The sequence below is a fragment of the Haemorhous mexicanus genome, chromosome 20, assembly GCF_027477595.1.
Source record: "Haemorhous mexicanus isolate bHaeMex1 chromosome 20, bHaeMex1.pri, whole genome shotgun sequence".
Taxonomy (NCBI): Eukaryota; Metazoa; Chordata; class Aves; order Passeriformes; family Fringillidae; genus Haemorhous; species Haemorhous mexicanus.
The window spans coordinates 3545426-3565492 of NC_082360.1; the positions used below are offsets into that span (position 1 = coordinate 3545426).

A 20067-nucleotide genomic window follows, 5' to 3' on the forward strand; every position below is an offset into this window, starting at 1 on the left:
TGCAGGAGAGGGTGAGCTGCTCCTTCCCACACCAGTGTGGGAGCCTCTCCTTCCCAGTTCTTAATGAGCAGCAGGCACTGAAATACCCAGTCTGGTTTTGTGGGCAGTTCCAAACTCTCCAAGCAATTTCCTTGGCTGGAGGCTGGCAGGGAATGGAGCTGAGGGGTGACCCAGGCTGGGCTGCCTTGGCTTGCCAGGCTGTTTGCACAGAGCTCTGCAAGGAGCTGGTGAGGGGACACGGAGGGGTGACTCCATGGTGCCACATCTGCTCTTTGTGGTGGCTTCTGCAGGCTGCTGGCTCCATTCAGAGGTTACCAGTGCACCCATCCCTGTGTCTGTAGGTGACTGACTGGCTCTGGCCCTACAAAGTCAGTTTGGGACCTCAGATGTCACCTGGGCACCCTTGGCTGCTGAGTGTCCATGGAAGACCATGGGGACAGTGCTTGGCTCTGCTGCTCTGCACTGGCTCAGCACAAGACAAGCTCACCCTATCTCTGATTGCTTCCTGATTATAACCAGACCTCCCAAATCCTTTCAGATGGAGGGAGAACATGTCACACACATGGTGTGTTTGCTCCCAGCAGATGAGAGGACAGGAAATCAGGCCAGCTGAGCACAGGCTGGGACCTTTTCCACTCATTCATTCCAGTGTGCCTGCATGTGTGCTTCCAAAAGCAGAGCCCTGTCTGCATCTGGGGTGTAGCTGGTTCAGAGAGATAAGTTTTAGGTTTGGATGGGGTGGACAGGGGATGTGAAGCCCCAGCCTGGCTTCAGGTTGGTGCCAGTACTGTGCTGAGGGAGTGGAATGTGCTCCCTGGAGTTGGCTTTGTTGGGTTGTTCCCCTAAACTCGGTGTGGGTTTGGTGGGGGGTGGGAGGCTGGCTGGGGGCATCCTCTGGGCTGGATCCACTGCTTTGCCAGCCTGCACTGTAGGACTGGTGTGGAGCTGTTGCCATAGGAAGTGGTGGGAGCTGCTGCCAGCCTGGGTTGGGGTTTGCAGCACTGTAGGAGAAGGTTGATCCTTCAAGCTCCCTGAGAGCTGAGCCTCCACCCAGGAATCAGATTCCAGCATCTCTTGGCCTTGCACAGAGGCAAAGTCCTTAGAGTCTGCTCTTCCAAGCTGTGTCTTTGTCCCCCCAGATCATGTTCCTTTTCCAAGGAGTGTAAACAAACAGCAGAGAGCAGCTTTTCACCTTTGTGTTACAAGCCTGGCAGCTGTGTTCCCCTTTGCTTGGGCAGCTTGGGTTGTCTTGTTTGTCTTTTCCAATCCCTAAACAACATCCAGCTCATGTAACTTCATCTCCCTCTCTGTCTGAGCTGTGTCTTGGCACCAGGTTCTTGCAGAGGTTCCAGGGCAAGCTCTTGGTGGGTGTGTGGCACAGGTCTCTGTCCCCAAAGGGGGCTGTGTTTAGGATGGAGAGGGAGATGCTGCTGCTGTGACTGGTGGGCATCACTCAGAGACCCATTTGGGAGCAGCTGCTGTGGTGGGAGTGCAGCTCCTGTGCCTGCCTGTCCTTCACCTGTGCCTGTGCTCTTCCCTCCTAGATAATGGCTGATCTCCTGGCCAATGGCATCGATGTGTACCCCCAGAAGGAGTTTGATGAGGACTCTGAAGATCGGCTGGTGAACGAGAAATTCCGGGTCAGTGCAGGGGCTGTGCCTGGGACAGCCCCTTCAGCTCCAGGGCTGGCCATGTCCTGGGGGTTCCCTTCCAAAGGCCTCTGTTGTGTTCCCAAAGCTGCTGTGCCCTGTCCATGGGGCCTGCCCAGCAGTAGGGATCCTGCCAGAGCTCAGGGCAGGGGTGGAAAGAGGGTGGGAAAGGTGGGGAGGGGGTCCTGTCCATGCTCCTTCCCCATCTCCACCCTGCCAGGTGCCCTCAGCAGAGCGTCCATGGCCCCTTCCCCTGCCCCAGGCTCAGGGAGCAGAGGTGCCTGCCCATCCCTGGCCAGGGCAGCAGCCTTCCCAGCACTGGGATGGAATTTCACCTGTAGGCTGCCTACAGATGGCAGTTCCACACTGCAGGACTCAGCCAGCAATTTTTTGGCACGGTAAAGTGGATTGGACAAATTCAAGGAAGAAAAATGTCTTTTAGGGACTCTGAAGTTCAAAGACACCAACTTGGATCAGGAAATGAGTTGGCCACAGGTTGCCAGATGCTGGGGGCAATTCCCAGGGAAGCTTTGGGATACCTTTACTTCAGCTGTACCTGGTGCCTGCCAGTGAAGGACTGGACTCAGCTGGGTTTGGGCTGGTTTTAGGCTGGGCACATGTGCAGGAGATGCTGGTACCTAGTCTTTGGCTGCCTGTGAGCCCTAGAAGGCAGCACTGCTCAGGAACATCAGGGGCAAACCAGCTCATCCCATGAAATCCCCCTGGAAACAGGAGGATGTAGGACTTTGCTCCCTGGTTTGGTTTCCTGAGCAGTTCTCAGAAGAAATCACAGCCTTGTTTTTCTTTTTCCACAGGAAATGATCCCATTTGCAGTGGTGGGCAGTGACCAGGAGTACCAGGTGAATGGAAGAAGAATCCTTGGGAGGAAGACCAAGTGGGGCACCATTGAAGGTACCTGAGCCCACCTCCCTGCCCTGCAGAAAGCAATAAAGTCCAAAACCAGCAGTAGAAGTTGAGGTGGATGTGGTGCTTCCCTGCCCCTCCAAAACAGTATAATTTTCCTCATGTTTGAGGACTGGAAACACCTTGGCCAATGTTCCTGTGCTGGGTTCCTGGGCCTTCGTGTGTCTTGGAGGGCTGCTGAGTGCTGGAGGGGACATTTCTGGGGGTCTTGTGGCCTGGCTTGTGCTTCTTGCACAGTTAATTTTCTGATGGCAGGATTTGAGGGCACACCAGTGACATCCCCATGTCTCAAGCCCCCTGTTAGAACCTTCCCCTGGCCATGTAACCCTCCACCATGCCTTTGGCTGGTGCCTTTGTGGGATCTCTTCCCTCTTCCATCTCCCATCTGCATCTCCTTTTTTCCTCCCCCATTTTACAATCATGGTTTAAAGGCTAGATGAAAGCTCCTGGCTCCAGCACATCCAAACATTTCCCTGTTGATGGTTTCTGGCAGCCAGCTGGCTTATCTCCAGTGCCACCCCTCTCATCTTCCTCTCCTTCACTTCACAGGTTCCTCTCATTTACAAGTCTTTTTAATAGGAATCCTGTGTTGAGGGACGGTTTAACAAAGCTGCCAGGAAAATCTGTGTATTTTGAAGCTCTGCTGCCCTCTTGTGCCGTGTCCCTGAACATTCTGGGTTCAATGGGATTCGTTAAACCTTCACCTTCTACTTGTGAAGGCATCTGCCTTCAGCACAGGGAGACCTCCAGGACACAGCCATGGCCACAGGCAGCCTTGGCACAGCAGTCTTGTTTCTGTTTTGCCATTCCTGCATGATGTTTAGAGGTTGGACTCAATGATCTTAGAGGTCTTCTCCAATACAAAGTATTCTGCTATTCTATGTACAGGATTGTTTGGGTAAAAAAAAAACAACAAAAAACTGAAGAGGAGTTCTTCCTCTAAATTGAGTAAAATAAGGGGTAAAATAGCAGCTGTCAGACTGAGCTCTTGTGGTAGAGCAGCACCCCTTGGTTTTTCCCTATTGCAGCACTCCTCCTTCTGCCAGCAGAGGCTTTTGGCAGCAGGAGTTCCTGTCCTTGCACAGCCCTGGCATCCCTCACCAGCGTGCCTGGGATTCTGCAGGATGCTGATGGCTCAATAGCCCCTTCCCCTGTCTTGTTTGGGGTTCTGGGGGTTGTGCTGGGGGTGCTGCTGGGAGCTCCTTGTTGGTGGGACCCTGGGAAGGGGCTGTGGGTGCTCAGTCAGATCTCACCAGGGTTGAGCTGGGGCAGGGACCTGGTGCCAGCTTTACAGCAGCAAAGAGGACTCCTGAGTCCTGGTCTTGTATCCCGGGGTGTCAGTGCCCACCTGAGCCCCCCACACACTGGGGAAGCCCCCAGGTGCTGCTTGCCCCACGTGGTGCCATGGGGGCTCACTGATGGCTTTCTGTCTCTTGCCAGTGGAGAACACAACACACTGTGAGTTTGCCTACCTGCGGGACCTCCTCATCAGGTCAGTGCCCTGTCCCCAGAGCCTTTGGTCACCAGGTGGCTTCCAGGGAAAGGGGACAGCCCAGCACAGCTTGAGGCAACTGCTGCTTTGCTCTGCTGCTCCATCCCTCCATCCCTGCCTTCCCTCCCTGCCCACTGCCACTCTGCAGCCCCTCTGCAAGGGGTGGCCCCACTCCCTGGGGGCTGAGTTCAGGGGGGAGAGGAGCAGTGGAGGGGTCAGGACACACTCGGATTGCTGGCAGTGTGGCTCCAGCTTGTCTGCAAGCAGCTTTTGGCCTTAGTGTCCCTTACCAGTGCCAGATCTCACCCCCAGTTCAAAGACATCACCCTTCACTGGGGTGTCACTGTGGGGTCTGGGTGATGGCTGGTCCCTCTTGAAAGAAGTGTCCCTGCTGTGGGGGAGAGGGAGGCTGAGCCCCCTGGGCTTGCTAGAAAGGGGGCATTGGGTTCCTTCCCAGTTTGGCTGCAAAGTCAACTCTGCATACGTGATCTGCTGCTAGCAGAGTTGTGTGGCTACAAAACCTCAGCCCAGGACTAGCAGGGTGGGGATCTCCCTGGGTGGGTGTTCTGCAGCCATAGGTCCTGTGTCCCCTGGCACAAGTGAAGGCTTCAGCTCCTGCTGCCCAATAATGCTGCCAATGATTGCCTTTACTCCCCTCCTGTGCCCTAAAGGCACCATTAACCAGCAAGGCAGGAGGGGACACTGGGCCTGGGGGGGTTTGGGGTGACGAGGGTTGGGGCGCAGAGTCTGGGCTGGTGTGATTGCTCCATCTCCCTTCCCTGCAGGACACACATGCAGAACATCAAGGATATTACCAGCAACATCCACTTTGAAGCCTACAGGGTGAAGAGGCTGAACGAGGGCCAGAGCTCTCTGTCCAACGGCGTGGCTGACAAGGAGCTGGTGGCCAACGAAATGTAACCGTCCCTCGCCGCAGCCAGGACCTCGCTCGCTCACGCTCGCTGTTTCTCCCCTCTTCCCCCTTTATTTTTATATAAATCCTCTGCCACTGTCCCTCTTGCCCTGCTCCCTGACCCCCTGCCATCTTAACTGACCAAATAACCAGACGTGGAGCGGGGTGGCCGCTCTCTCCCTGCTTTGTGCCATGAGTTTTGTGCTCAGCCCCCAGAGCGTCGTCCCTGGCCCAGGGACCATCCCTCTGTGGAGGCTGGGCTCTCGCTTGCCCCCAGCTGTGGCCCCACAGCCAAAGCCAGGGGAGCAGATCTGTGGGGCCAGCAGGGTTGGGGTGCCCTGGGAGCCCTTGCAGCCCGTCCATGCAGGGGCTCCTCTCCGTCCATGGAAGGCGAGGGTTCCTCCAGGTGAATGTAGCCTTCGGAAGCAAGGTACGGTGGGATGAAGAGAGCAAGCCAGTGCCATCCTTGTCTCCTGCAGCCCTCTGGGAGCTACCAGCCCCCAAGCCAGCCCCTGTACCCTGTCTACATGCAATAAACTGGGAGTGTTTAGGTGTCACCTCGCCTGTCACCGACCCCCGGCCAGGCAGAGCGACCTGCTTTGGGAGAAGTGCCTTTTCAGACTGTGACCTTGCAATAGCGCGGGAGAGGGCAGGGAGGCTCTGCCTTGTCTGTCTCTGCAGCCTGCAGAAGGCTGTGAACCTCCACAGAGACTCTCATTCCCTCTCCCTTGGGCCAGAGCTGTGGCTGATGTCCTGGGAACACTTGTGTATTTATTTGTCACACAGTTGGGTGGGTCTTTGTCCTCTGAAGGCTCTGAGTGTGTTTGTCTTGGGGGGGCTGAGCGTGGAACTTTGTCTCTGCAAAGCAGTGGTGGGAGGCAGAGGGTTGTCCTGTCTGACCCTTGTGATTCTTGGGCTTTTCCCTACGTCAGAGGAGGCTGTTGGGTATCTGTAAATTCCTTTTCATTTCCTGGGTCCCCTGTGTGTCCAGGGAAGATGCTCCTTTTTTGCTGGTCCTTGTGCAGGGAGTCTGTGCATGTGCTGACCGAGCCCTGCAGCTGTGGGGGGGCTGGGGGGTGTTTGTGGGTGCTGCTCCCCCTGCTCTGCCCCCAGACCCTTCTCTTTCTGTGTGTCTCTAGTAAATCAGACCCTGCAAGCATTAGGTAGCACTGTGACACAGGAGCAGGGGTTCCTGGAGCAAAGCTCTGCAGTCCTGCCCCTCTCCCCAGCTCCCCTTGCCTTTCTGGTGTCCACCAGTCTCCCAGTCCTCTCTAAGGGAAAAAAACTTCCTGCAAATCACCCATTTTTGGGGGCACACACTGAAGTGGCAGCGTGTCCCATCCTCTAGCACTGGAAGGCACCTGCAGAGCCCAAGGGGGACAGAGCCTGGCTCAGCACAGGAGGAGGGAAGAGGTTGCTCTCCCCTTGCTGGGGATGCCCAGGTTTTCAGGGGCTCCCTACATATCCCCCCAGGAGCCAGAGGGGTGTGGGCAGGGGGGTGCATTGTGAGAATCCCTTCTCCCCTTCACTCACATCCCCCCTCCACAGCAGCCCTACGGAGCTGTTGGGGAACAGCAGTTCTACTTGCTGACTTGCTATATTTTAGCAAAAACAACAACAAATGTATTAACTGAAAAAAATTATATATATTTCAAGTGTTAAAAAAAGACTGAAAGGGGAGAAAAACCTCTTGTGTGAGGCACTTCTGCAAATGCCATCTTAAACTTTTTTTCCCTCTAGTTGGTATCTCAAGCTGGGCCAAGCAAGACACACCGCTTTCTCCTTTGTAACCTTTTTTTTTTTTTTTTTTTTGAAGGAAAAACAAAGAAAATAATACAACAAAAAAAAACCCTTCATCCAGATCTATTAAAATGGCCTTTTGGGGGTTATAAGCATTATGAAAATTTAGTCCATTTTTGTATAAATAATAGTGTTTAATATGTATTTCCCAAAATAAATGTTTCGAATGCAAATAGAAGGAGGCTTGTTTGGAAATGTCTGTTCCCAGCCTTGGTGTAATCACTGCTGCATGGACCCTGTAGGGCTGGGGGTGATGGGAGAGTCCAGCCCCAGAACTGCCCTGTTTAGGGTGAAAGAGAATTCCTGACCTCCTTGACTCATCCCACTTCAGATACCTGCCCCAGGTACTCTACAAACTGCTGGAGCTGATTCTGCTGAGCACCTTTGGGATGGAGCCAGCCAGATCCTGAGGGAGGCAGGTGGATCCCATCCCTGTGCTTCCACGGTGGAGCTGTTCCCACTGTGCTTCCTGGTGTTTGTATGGAAAAGTGGGCTGCCCCTAGTTCAGGGGCAGGCAGGAGCTTGTCTTTCACACCAGTGTGGCTTTGGCTCCACAGGCAGGTGGTCTTCAAAACCCTTCATGGCTGCAGGCTTGGCCTTGGGATGCCCTTGGAAGTTGGTTTCCCTTGGAGGATTGGCCATCCTGAAAACCACGTTTTTCCCTGGTGTCACAGATCTGACACTGTCCCCTCAGGGACAGGGGACAGAGGATGCTCAGATGCTGGAATCTGAGTGTGTCCATGGAAGGGACAGAGGATGCTCCAGGGCTCTCCAGGCAGATGCTATCCTGGTGACACGTTGAGAAATGGTTTGTGGATGGAGAGAGGGGAAATCAGGCAAAATTCCCCAGCTCAGCAGTAAGGGCAGCTTTTGTTTAGGCCAGAGGAGGAGCTCAAGGGGTCGGAGGTCCCTTCATGGGAATGGTGCAGGGAATGGCTTCCAGATGTTGGGAAGCTCCAGAGAGGTGGGGTTGGCCAAGGGAGAGCAACAACACCAGATGCTCTGATGGAACAGGGGCTTGTGTGGTGCTGTGGGAAAAATCCCAGCTGGGGGAAGGGCTGGTCATTGCAAAATTCCCCCTCGCTCCCCAGAGCCTGCCGGGAGTGACCTGGGAGGGGCTGGGTGGGAGGATTTGGGCAGAGGAGGGGGCAGGCAAGGAGCTGCTCCCCCTGCCCACACCCTCCAAGGGAAATGTGCCTCAGGATGGCAGCAAGGACCTTGCACTAATGGCTTATTGAGTGGCCTCACTTTAACAAATGAGGGAAATGAAGATGAGTGAGAATTTAATTACTGAGCTGAACAGCTTTCTACAGCAAGGATGGGCCCTGCTTGCCTTGCCTGGCTCTGGGAGGGAGAGGGGTGCCCCCAGCCCAGGGCTCTGGGGGTGCCTGGCAGCTCTGGAGGAGGTGGCTGCAGGGCCAGGGAGGGCTGGAGATGGGTCAGGTTCCAAAGAGCATCTCCATCCAAAGAGGAGGATATAAATAATAAGAATAAAAGGGAGTATAAATAATTAAAGCAGCTCATAGCGAGCAGTTCCCGAAACGTCTGCCTGATTTAAAAACTAATTACTTGGAGGGTAATCACCACCAGAAGTGCACATATTTACCCACAATGCTGCTCTTCCCTCCTCTTCCTTTCGCTCCCTTCTCCTGATTGCTTTCCCAGGCTCTGGCACAGACTTATCACTCACCCACAGTGCACAATAAAGGGGCTTGTACTCGTCCATCTCCCTGATTAATACCAGCACTGGAGACCTGCTCAGGGAGGAATAAATCCTCTCAGGGTAGGAGGCCAGGTGCTGGCAGGAGGGGAAGCTGAGCTGTGTGGTACCTGCAGAGCCCAGAGGAGCTGGGAGCCCCAAAGGGTGAAGCTGTGCTGCCCAAAACCAGGGCACCAGCGGGCACCAGGAGCCCCAGGGGGATGGGGCATCACCTGCTCAGTGTGAGCTGCTGCTCAGGGGCTTTGCTGGGCCAGCACTCACACACTGGGGTGTGCATCAAACCCTGAATTCCCTGATGTGGGAGCTGTCTTCTGGGAAACATCTGCCTTTGATGTGCTTGCTGGGCTGCAGCAGGCACAGGCAGAGATGCAGAGCTCCAGCTTTAATTACAGAAAAGCTGCTGCACTGCAGCTGAAAGCTTGGGGGGGGTTTGATCATCCTCACTGTGGCTCCAGCAGAAAGGAGGATTTGTCCCTGCGCCCCCAGCTCGTCCCTCACACACAGTGCTGGTGCCAACCCTCCTGGTCCTTCTCACAAACCCTCTTTTGCATGCCCACAGCAAACTCAATCTTGTAACTCTCTCACGCAGTTTCGTTTGTATTTATTTGCCTGAGCTTCTCTCTGGACCTTCACAAATTAATAAATAATTCTCCCCATCAGCCTGATTTAGGAGAAGCGTTGCACAGCACTGCTTCATTTAGGAAAACAGAATAATTTACTCCTAACTTATGGGATTCAGGAGACTTCCACCTGCAGCCCATGATATTTTCTCATTAACATTACCCAGCTAAGCTAAAAACTGCAATTGCATAAGTCATACTTCCTTCAAAGGCACATTACCAGCTTCCCAGGGACTCCAAAAGTTTACTGAAGCTCAAAGACATACCTCATAGCATGCAGAAATGTGCCAAAGTCCCCCTTCTTATTGCTACTGAAACCATCTTTCCTGCAAGATTCCCTCCCCTGAACTCTTCCCACCAGGAGGATGTTCAAGTAAGTGATGCTAGGCAAAAGAAGAGCACTGAGTTACTCTTTAACAAGAAGATAAAATGAAAATATTTAACTGGGAAACAAAATAAAAGTCCTTTATCCTCTGCTGTAGGGCATATCTATAAATTACATAAATCAAAATATTTCCTTTTTGTGGTTTTCTTTTAGGGCTAGGGGTTGCCCAAAGTGAAAATATGGGATGGAGGACTGGGATGCAGGGGGATGGATGATTCTGTGGGAGCTCCTTGTCACAAAGGGCCAGCAGGACCCAGGGCTGAGCAGTTCCTTCAATCTGTGCACCATTTTTAAAGGAGGTTTCTTCGGTTTGGGGTTTTTTTGTAAGTCACAGCTGAAAGCCCTTGCTGGCAAAGTTTACAGACCCCATTCTTTCACAAGTAAAAACTGTCACAATTTAAGGCCCTGAAATGTCCTGAAACATTTTAATGTCCTGAAACAGCTTTGCAGAGGACAAGGATGGGGAAGCAGAAAGAGCCTGGAGCCCCTGGGTACATCCAGCCACCCCACACTGCATCACCCCTATGGGGCAGCAGAGGAGAGCGCCACCTCCAGCATTCCTCCTTGCCACCAGCCTCAGAAAAAAAATCAAGAATAAAATCATATTCCTAAAGCAAAATTACACATTGGAGACTCCAGTGCCCTCCCGAGAGGATCAGGGCACTCCTCTATAAATATCTCCTCGAAATGTTTAATTTGCAGATGGAATTAAGCCTGGGAAGAAAGGGAAGGATGTCTTTTCATGTGTGGGCTGTCCAGCTTTGCCTTGAATATCAAAGTGAGGCATGTTACAAAGCAGCAGCTCCACGGGATTATCTGAGAAACCTTGTAGGTCCCAGGTGGCAAAGCTTTTGGGATCAAAAGGTGTGGGACTTATGCAGAAAGCCAGGAAAAGCCAGCCCCAAGGAGCCAAATCTCAGGGCAGTTGGCAGAGTTCAGAGATTTCCAAGGAAACAAGAAGGTAGGTGAGGAACCAGGAGAGCTTGGGCTTTCACGTGGACTTTGGATTAAATATTAACTCACTGCAGTGGGTTATGAGGATAAATATTTTCATTAATCATGTATGTGCTCATTATGAGGGTGAGAATAGACCATTCAAGATTCATCTGCATGAGCTTTTCAACTCCAGCCTCCCGTTTTCTGCCTGTAGCTTTTGGTAAAACATCATCTTCTGTGCTTGCTTTCTTCAGAAAACTTCTCCCCCACAGTTTTATTGGTTTCAACATTTTATTGGTTAGGCTTTGAAAGCACCAGATGAAAAGGTTTAGCTTGAGGGTGAATGGAGAGGAGAAAATGCAGCTCAGGTTTAAACAAGGGAAGGGGAGTGGGGTGATGGTTTTGAAGTGGCCCATGGAGGTGAGAGCCACCTGGGGTGGGAAAGCAGCTCAACTTCCAGGGATCTGCTGCCATGTACCAGTGACACCTTGCCATCCATTTCATTAAAATCGGAATTTTTCCTGCTTTCCTCCAATTTTATTGAACTTTTCGATCATTACAACTTTCCTTAGCTTTCTTTCCTTTCTGTTTTTAGCAGCTCTTTTCAATTACTTGGTGCTTTCCTTTTTATTCCAGTAATTTTTTTAAAGACTTGTCTAGAAGGAAGAGGGAAGACAGATTAAAATTTATACTAGAACAGAAAGTGAATATATGGCTTAGAGTCTAAAACGCTGTCATTAGCAATATTTAATAAGGAACAAAATTACTGGGCAAGCTGAGATATCTGCAAATTACTTCTGAAACTCTCCAGGATGGAAGGGGAGAGCTGACTGATGGATGAAGACACAAAGGATTTGGAAGGAGCATCTCTAATGACCACCTGTCCCACTAAAAGGAGTTATGGATGCTCTGAGGGACCCATCTCTGGGTGAGGGCGACAGGGCACATTGGAGGTGCCCTAAAAATGCCCCCTGTGCTGCTGGCACCTTCTGTGCTCCTCTCCAAGGGCTGGCAGCAATTGCTTTATTTTCTCCACTGGCACCAATCCCAAACTGAGCCTTGTGGAGGAAAAGAGAGGCCATGGATGTTGATGCTTCCTTTTCTGAGCACTTCAGGGAGGAGGAAGGGGCAGATTTGGGGTTGTGCTGGTGGCTGTACCTGTTTTTTTCAGATAAAGCCCTTTTCTAACCCAGAGATGGGGCAGTATCTACAACCTAAACTTCCTTCTCTTTCAAGAATTCCAAGAAATTAACCTCTTGTTATTATCAAGGTAAAAGACTGTTTTTCAACATTCCACTGTATCCAGAGGATGCTCCTCAATTTACCTTTTCAATTCCAACCCTCAGTAGAAGAAAACCAAAACTCTTCAAAAAAGACAAGCACATCACTGTGCTCCAAAAACCCTTTTTTTCTTCACACAAAACACCAATTTATCAATTTAAGCCCTTTTCTAACCCAAAAATAAAAAAAAAAAAAGACTGGACATGGCACTTGGTGCTATAGTCTGGTTGAGGTGTTAGGGCACAGGTTGGACTCGATGATCTTCGAATAACCTCATTATTCTGTGATTCTGCGAACTAAAAAATATTTTTAAAACTTTTATTCCATTTTCAATGCCTTTTAAAAATTAAAACAATACAAATGTTACAGTTTGGAAGCTGTGGGCTTGGACCTCTCCTGCCTCAGTCTGGTACCTCTGGTGTTTATCACAGCACACCACGCTCTCAGTGCTTCCTGTACAGGAGAAATTTGTTCAAAACAGGGCTTTTTGCTGCTGTCAGCTGTGGTGGTTTTGGGGTCGCTCAGCAAAGGGAGGAAGTGATGAATCTGACTCCATGTTCTTAGAAGGCTAATTTATTATTTTATGATCTATATTATATAAAAGAATGGTATACTAAAACTATACTAAACTATACTAAAGAATAGAGAAAGGATACAGACAGAAGGCTTAACAAGAATAATGAAAAACTCGTGACTCTCTCCAGAGTCCTGAGACAGCCTGACTGTGATTGGTCATTAAGTAAAAATAATTCACCTGCTGGATAAACAAATCTCCAAACCACATTCCAAAGCAGCAAAACACAGGAGAAGCAATAAGATTATTATTGTTTTCATTTTTCTCTGAGGCTTCTCAGCTTCCCAGGAGAAGAAATCTCTGTGAAGAGATTTTTCAGAAAATATGACAGTGACAGTCAGCCAGGTCACTGTGCTGGATCATCAACCCCAGAGCTGGTGTGGGATCACCAGGCTGGGTGAGGTCTGCAGAGCCAGAGCTCAGGGAGAATGGCTGTGCTGTGAAAAGGGCTCAGAAACTCCTCCTGTGCTCACAGAGCCACTCTGGTGCTTCCCTGCTCCTGCTGGGATGTGGAGGCACCCCAGGACCTGCTGCAGGTCATTGTCACAGTGCAGGGGTGTCACTGTCATATTTTCTGAAAAATCCCCTTGCCCAGGATTTCTTCTCCTGGGAAGCTGAAAAGCCTCAGAGAAAAATGAAAACAATATTATTTCATTTGCTTCTCCTGTGATTTGCTGCTTTGGAATGCAATTGGAGATTGTTTATCCAACATGTGAATTGCTTTAACTTAATGACCAGTCACTGTCCAGCTGTGCTGGGAATCTAGAAGCAGTCACAAGTTTTTTATTATTGTCTTGTTAAGCCTTCTGTCTGCATCCTTTCTCTATTCTTTAGTATAGTTTTAGTATAGCATTCTTTTATATAATATCATAAAATAATAAATTACCTTCTAAGATCATGGAGTCAGATTCATCAATTCCTCCTTTGTCCTGGAGACCCAACAAATACCACTCAGGGGAATGAGGTGTCCTGGCCAGCAGTGCCACAGTGGTCTCCCCTCTGGTGCAAAATTAGCTTAATTGAAGAGCTGTGAGGGTCATCAGCTGCTGCTGCACGTGCTCTACTCCTAAACCCTCCCAAGGGCTTAAAAGCAGCGGCTGGTTGCTGTCAGAGTGGGGAGGAATTGTTTGGGATCAGGATGTGGGCCTGGCCCTCTTGGGGTGGTTCTGTCCTGGGGACAACTTCTGTGAGAGCTGGAGTGTGGGGAAAAGTGGGATCAAGGAGTTTTTATTCTGCTGGAACTATCAGTGCAGCTTTGTGTGCTGAGGCCCAGCTTTCTCCCAAGGCTCACTCCCCACCAGTGCTTTGCCTGGAGCAGGGGTAAAGTGGGGTTTGATGATGCAAAGTGGGATATTTTGGGGAAAGGGCATTACTTAAGGCATACTCTTACTTACATACTCTTACTTAAGAGTATGCCTTAAGAAACCGAAGTTTATGATTTTTAAGAAACATAAGTTTATGATAAATTATGCCTTAAGAAATATAAGTTTATGATTTTTCTACTTAATGTCTGTATAGTTAATTTTTACATCAATCTAAGCTCCTTCCAAGGCTGCAGATCAAACCCTCCTGTACCTGTAGAAGTTTCCATCTTTCCATTTCCCACACAGGACCCCACAGAAAAGGGACAGAGCTCACACCAGACACAAGCCTGACTTGGGGTCAGTTTCTACTCCCAGCAATATGCTCGAGAAAGTGCCCAGCATTAAGGGATTACAGCTCTGGGGGTTTAGAAACACACTCTCACATCCATCTGCACCAGGTTTCACACAAAAGCCTTGACAGAAACACAACCCCAAACGAGTGTGAAATATGTGCATATAAGCTGTGATAAATACCAGCCTGTCTGCTCTGTACATTCACCCTGTTTAGTAGGGACGAGGCCAGCAGTTAATCCAACTCTGCCAAACCAGAACCAGCCTGCTGACTGCAGGGCCAGACTGACACCACGCTCAGCTTTGGCACACCACAGCCCCAGGAAAGCTGCAGAGGCCAAAACTGAGATAAAGCTCTGGAATGGCCTGCCCGGGAGGTGGTGGAGTCACCATCCCTGGGTGTGCCTGCAGGACAGGGAGGGGCCTCACCCCTGTCTCAGGACTGCTGCAATTCCCGGATTTGTTGGGGCTGGAGCTGTGGCACCCATCAGGTCAGTGCTGGGTGTGTCCAAGGTCCAGCTGCAGTTGTGTTGAAAATCAAACCTGGGATGGGGCAGGGGCTGTAGTCACAGGTGCCCACCAGAGCTCTGCATCCCCTTGAAATAAAAATGGGGTTGAGTTTAGAGCACAGGAGCTGCAGTGATGCTGCTAAAGCCCCAGCAGAGAGCTCTGGTCATGGCCATGGTGAGCTGGAGGTGCTCCCCACAGCCACAGGGGTGGGCAGGGATGGAGATCCCTCCCCCCAGGTGACTTTCCTGGAGGATGAACACACACCCCTCCATCCCTCCGCTCCTTAGCTTGTGAAGAGTGATCAAAGTGCAGCTGTTGGATTTCATAACCCAAGTAAATGCTCAAAAAAAAAAAAAAAAAAAAAAAAGGAAGAATCACTCCCAAAATATTGCAGGGCTGGCATTTTGAGCTTTGGCTGCTTTGCCTGAGAAACAGTCTCCTCTGATTCAGCTTGTTCAAATCATCTTAACAGTTCTTCGCAAGAAAAAACCCTCTGTATCCTGAAGGCAAGTATATTTGGGCAGAGCAATAAGAGAGACTCTAAGAGGTTTGGAGGTTACAGTGGGAAATAGCAGTTATTCCCAATAAGCAGTGTTAAATGAAGTGCTGCTGACAGTAGCCTGAGGCAGGTTCAAGAGTTTCAAGATTTGCAACTAAGAGATTAACCAAAATAGATGTCTTATTACAGGCAAGTTTGTATCTAAATCATTTAAAGTACCTTTAGATGCTGTAATGTTTCTCCTCCTAAGTGCTCACAGTATATCTGCAGCCTCCTCCTGCTTTTCAGGGGTGAGCAAAGCAAGAGCCCTTGGTCTTGGTGAGTTTAAGACCCTGTGAGGAGGGAACCCAGTGGATTGGCAGGTTCCCTTTTGATGGGAGGTTGCTTGAGCAGTGGTCCTGGCCCAGCTCCTCCTGTGTGTGGTGGCTGACAAGCTGGATGGGCCCAGCACGAGGTTTTGCCAAAGCTCTGGGTGTAAAACTCCTCTGGAAGAGGAGCAGCAGCATGGCTGGGAGCTGGAGTGACCTGGCCCTTGACTTGCAGAGGCTGTAGGTTGTCAGGAGAGCAAGTGCTGTGTTTGGGGGTGTGAGATATGCTGCTCACTTCCAAAAAATGTAAAAGGTTTATTTAAACCCTATCAAAGATACAACAGAAGACTGAATAGAGAAAATATTATGGGAGGAGAGGATTTTCCCCACCATGTGCTCATCCACACAATGGATGTTCTGCCTTTTAACCCTTTAGCCCCTCCCAAAGTTGTGTGTATCGACTCCTTCTTCACTGTCCAGTGGTGGAGTTTTACTTTTTTACATCCTGATTGGAGCTCAGGTGTTGCCATAGTAGCAATCCCACCCTCCCAAATGTCCCAAACCCAGGCCACCCCCTGATAACAACACAAGGGGGGTAAAACATAACTATAAGTCTATAAAACGTCTAATATTTGCCCTTTAATTGTGAGAGTCAACCATTGCATTGCTCATCTGTCACAGGGGTGTAAATAAGAATGGCTCAGGGAAGTATAAAAACATCTTCACCTTTGCCAAGGCCTGAATCCAGCTGCTGATGTCCCAATCTCTGCCATCCCAGGAGACTTCCACGTGCATGGATCACCCACCAAAATCAGTTTGGGATGCAGGATGTTGGGTTTTTTCCTTCTGTGCTGAACTGGTGGGTGATTCAGGGTAGGGCCAGAAGCATGGGGTTACCACAATAAGTTCTCTGCCACCAGCATGGGCAGTCACTGGCACAGAGCCTTGGCTGCAACCTGGATAAGGTAAATTTAAATTTGATGGATGAGGAATCAACAGGTCCAGGGAAATTCTCTGCAAAAGAGGGACAAGCTTCATGTGCTCAAAAACAGAGCAGGGGAGAAGGTCAGAGGGGTTTCAGGGGAGCTGGTCTGACCCTGAGGAGCAGCCTGGAGTGCTGAAGCTGAGAGAGGAAAATGGGTGTTGGTAATTTGAACGAGATTCCTGTGCTCCTTGTGTTCCTTCAGGTTGGCAACACTTGATTTCTGGCAGCTCTCCAAAGCTGGGCTTGGGCAATCCCACACACTGTGGGGATGAGCTGCACACCCTGCAGGGCTGGAGCCCTGAGGACAAAGGGCTTTTGCTCATGGGGTGTCTTGGGTACCTTCAGCAGCTGTGCCAGGGCTGAGGGGCAGGAGGGTGTCCTGGGCTGCAGGATGTGCTGGGGGTGTGTCCTCTGTTCTGTCAGAGCTGGGCAGTTCTCTGCTGTCCATGGGGCAGTTTTTTCTTTATCTCTTCCACACCCAACCCTCCCTCCAGGAGATCTCTGCTGTTCATGCCCAGTGAGTGTCCCTGCATGGCTGATCAAATTCCACCATCCCATGGGGAGATGCTCCGCCCAGGGGAGGAGCCAAGCATTCCTACCTGGATCCAATCTGACCTGGGAACAGCACAGCAGCCTTTGCCCACTGCATTCCCAGAGGAGCAGCTTTCTCCTGCCCTGCATTCCCAGAGGGAGAGCAGGCCCATCTCCAGCAGCCCTGGAGCTCCAGAGGAAAACTCCCCCCTTGTGCAGGATCCCTGCTCCAGCAGAACCACAGCTGGCACTGCAGGAGGGCTGAGCCCCCCTGGGATGGGACTGTGCCACCACCCTGAGCCACCCTGGGATGGGACTGTGCCACCATCCTGAGCCCCCCTGGGATGGGACTGTGCCACCACCCTGACACACAGGGAGTCAGCTCCTGTTCTGACTCTGGCAGTGGTTTGTTTTCCTTTTTGTACTGTTACATTTGTATTTTTAATTTTCCTAGTAGAGAACTGTTATTCCTACTCCCATATCTTTTTCTGAGAGCCCCTTAATTTCAAAATTATAACAATTCAGAGGGAGGGGTTTACATTTTCCATTTCAGAGGAGGCTCCTGCATTCCTTAGCAGACACCTGTCTCTTCAAACCAAGACAGAGGCAAAGATCCTGACCAAAGGATCTCCCAGCAGAGCTGGAACCAGGGAAAAGCCTGGAGATTAAAAGAGGATTTCATCTCTTAAATATGTGTTCAGTGTGTTGAAACCATCCTGGAGCAAGCTGGTGAGGGCCTGGCAGGGCTGGGTGGCACCAACCCATGGGGAGTTAGTAAAGCTGAGCTCTGGGAAATGAGTCCTCCTGTATGAGGCCACCTTGAGCCACACTCTAAATATAAAATACTGCTCTTTCTCTTTGCCCTTGCTTGCTTCCAGATTCTCAGATTCATGACATTTCTGTGCCATCCAATAGAGGATTGAATGGCACAGAAATGCCATGAGATTGCAAGGCTTTTTCCTCCATGTGAACAAGGGGAAGTGTCACCAAGTGTCTTTGCACTGTTACCCCTTTTTTAAAAAGTGAGTCTGTGTCCTTCCAGGCAATCAGATATTCATGGTGACCTGGTGACAGTGGCACCTCCAGCAGGCGTGCAAGATGTCATTTGGAGAGCAGCAGAAAGCAAATGAGAGTTGTTTCATTTTCAGTCCCACATGCTGGGCAGGCTGTGGCAGTCACCTGCTGCATGTGGACAGAGAGAGGTGGCAGAGTGTGGTCTCACCTCCCCTCTGGTGATAATGGCTTTTCCAGGGGTTGCCAAGGAAGGTTGCAAGTGTCAGGTGTGACTTATAGCACCTCTGTGAACTGAGGAAGGGCTGTTTTGTCTTGTTCCTTGACAGGTGAGGGAGCTGCATCCCAGAAATCCTGTGGCCAGCTTTCCCTTTCGATACAACAGATTCATGGATGCTGTGCTTGCCAAGGCTCTTCCATGGAATTTACAGTGGATATCTGGGTGACATCCATGCCACAAACCCTCTTTAAGTGTAATGCCAGGCCCTGTGCAAGAGTTTGAAATGTGTGAGGACTGTCCTGCTTCTGCAGGACTTTTGCCAGTTCAAAGGACCAGGTTGCTCCAGGCTTTTATTTCTTGCAGTGGAAGTGCAGACTCCAAACACTAACAGGAACAAATGGAAATCTGGCTTTTCTGGGGGCTGCTAAGGACCTGCCCTGACTGCCACAACCACTGCAGCTCTCTGGGCTCCCTGGGCTGTCACCAATTTCTCCCTTTGAGCTGCCTTCCCACGTGTGGCCCATCTCCTTGTTAGTGTGCTCGCCCCCATCATGGGCTGAGGGTTTTACTGTGAAATGTTGAGTTTTATCTCCTTTTTTCTTCCTGGGTCAGGGTTGGGATTGAAAGCACTTGAGATGGTATTTCTGCTGGAGACCTGACCTGGACTGAAAATCTCTAAAGGGCTTGTCCACCTCAGGCTCTCCTTCCTGGCCTCTCCCACCCAAAGTTTTGGAGTAGGAGCTAAGAAACCTGCTAAAATCTGCCTGCAGGAGAGGCTTGTCCCTGTTAGGATCCAGCAGATTTTATCCTTTGCATTAGAGGAGTATTCAAATAATTTAACAGTGGATGTTCTCATCCCTCATCTGCTGGCAGAGTTGTTTTTGTGGCTCTAATGCTTGCCTGACCTCAATAATGTCTCCTGTGCGTTGCTCAGGTTAATTATGCATTAAGTTTACACAAGGCTTTTCTGTTTTTAATCAGCTCCATCCCCGCTGCCTTGGGCTGTGCTGGATGTGCTGACATCGGGTGTTGGAACCCAGGAAATCCCTCTGACTGCACTGGGGGACTCTAGCCCCTGCCCAGGGGGCTCAGAGACCTTGGCACAGAGCCCAAAACCCCTGTGCCTTTGATTTTGACCCATGGAAAAAACAATTACCAACCTTATATGAAGAATTACAAGTCAAGAGAGTTTAAGTAGAATAATAGTTGGTCATGGAGTGAAAAAAAAAATTTTTTGGGTTTTTAGAATGGGGGCTTGGGGTCTCAAGATGGAGGAATTTGGGCGTGCCCTGTCCTTCTTCTTTCTTCTTCCTAGACTCCATATTCCGGGTGATGCTGGCACTTTTGGATTGGTTTAAGGTAGAAACTCGTTGTCGAACATAGGTGATAGGTATTGGGAAGTTATTGTAAATAATGTACACATAGTTTTTACAAAAAAAAGGTAACACCACCCTGAGGGTGGGCAGTGTGCCTCAACCCAACCTGCCAGACAGACCTCAGTGGGTCGGAGAAAGAATTTTATAGATAAGAAATGTTAAACAACCTTGAGAATGAGACCAGAAGAGCTCTGACTCCTTCTTCGACTGCCGGGCTGGGAAAAGGAGGTTTGTACGTATGTCAGAGTCACTGACCAGCAGAGATTCTGAGAATCAGGGGCTTGCAGGAGGCTGTCTCGGGTTCTGAGTTGTTGGAATCGCTCCTGAGGTATTAAAAACTCTTTTTTCCCAGCCCTGTGCTCGAGGAAGAAGTTGGGGTTCCTCAGCTCTGGTTTTGTTTATTTTCTCTTATCTAATACTATTAATGATCTAATAATCGTTCTCTTTCTGCCCTGCTGAGATCTGCCCAGCAGGTCGGGTTGTGGCACAGTCCCTGCCCTTGGGCTGGTGTTGGCTTTTATACTAAGAACTACATGTGCTTTATTTACAATAATTTCCCAATACCTATCACCTGTGTTAGACAGTCTGTCTCTACTCTAAACCAATCCAGAAGTGCCACCATCACAGCAGAAGGTGGAGGACAAGAAGGAGAAGAAGAAGGGCAGGACACGCCCAGAT

The 20067-nt window shown here is 50.2% G+C and overlaps 1 protein-coding gene across 6 annotated transcripts in view; it reads left to right on the forward strand.

The window, feature by feature from the left end:
* SEPTIN9 (septin 9) overlaps positions 1-6956 on the forward strand; it is a 151306-nt gene extending 144350 nt beyond the window's left edge. For all 6 annotated transcript variants that reach the window (XM_059863972.1, XM_059863975.1, XM_059863974.1 and 3 more), the window contains 4 exons: positions 1545-1640; positions 2465-2561; positions 4014-4065; positions 4851-6956. In XM_059863972.1, coding sequence (XP_059719955.1) covers positions 1545-1640; positions 2465-2561; positions 4014-4065; positions 4851-4986 — 381 coding nt within the window. In that variant the 3' untranslated portion in view covers positions 4987-6956. The remainder of the gene's footprint in view (positions 1-1544; positions 1641-2464; positions 2562-4013; positions 4066-4850) is intronic.
* Positions 6957-20067: the final 13111 nt, after the last annotated feature.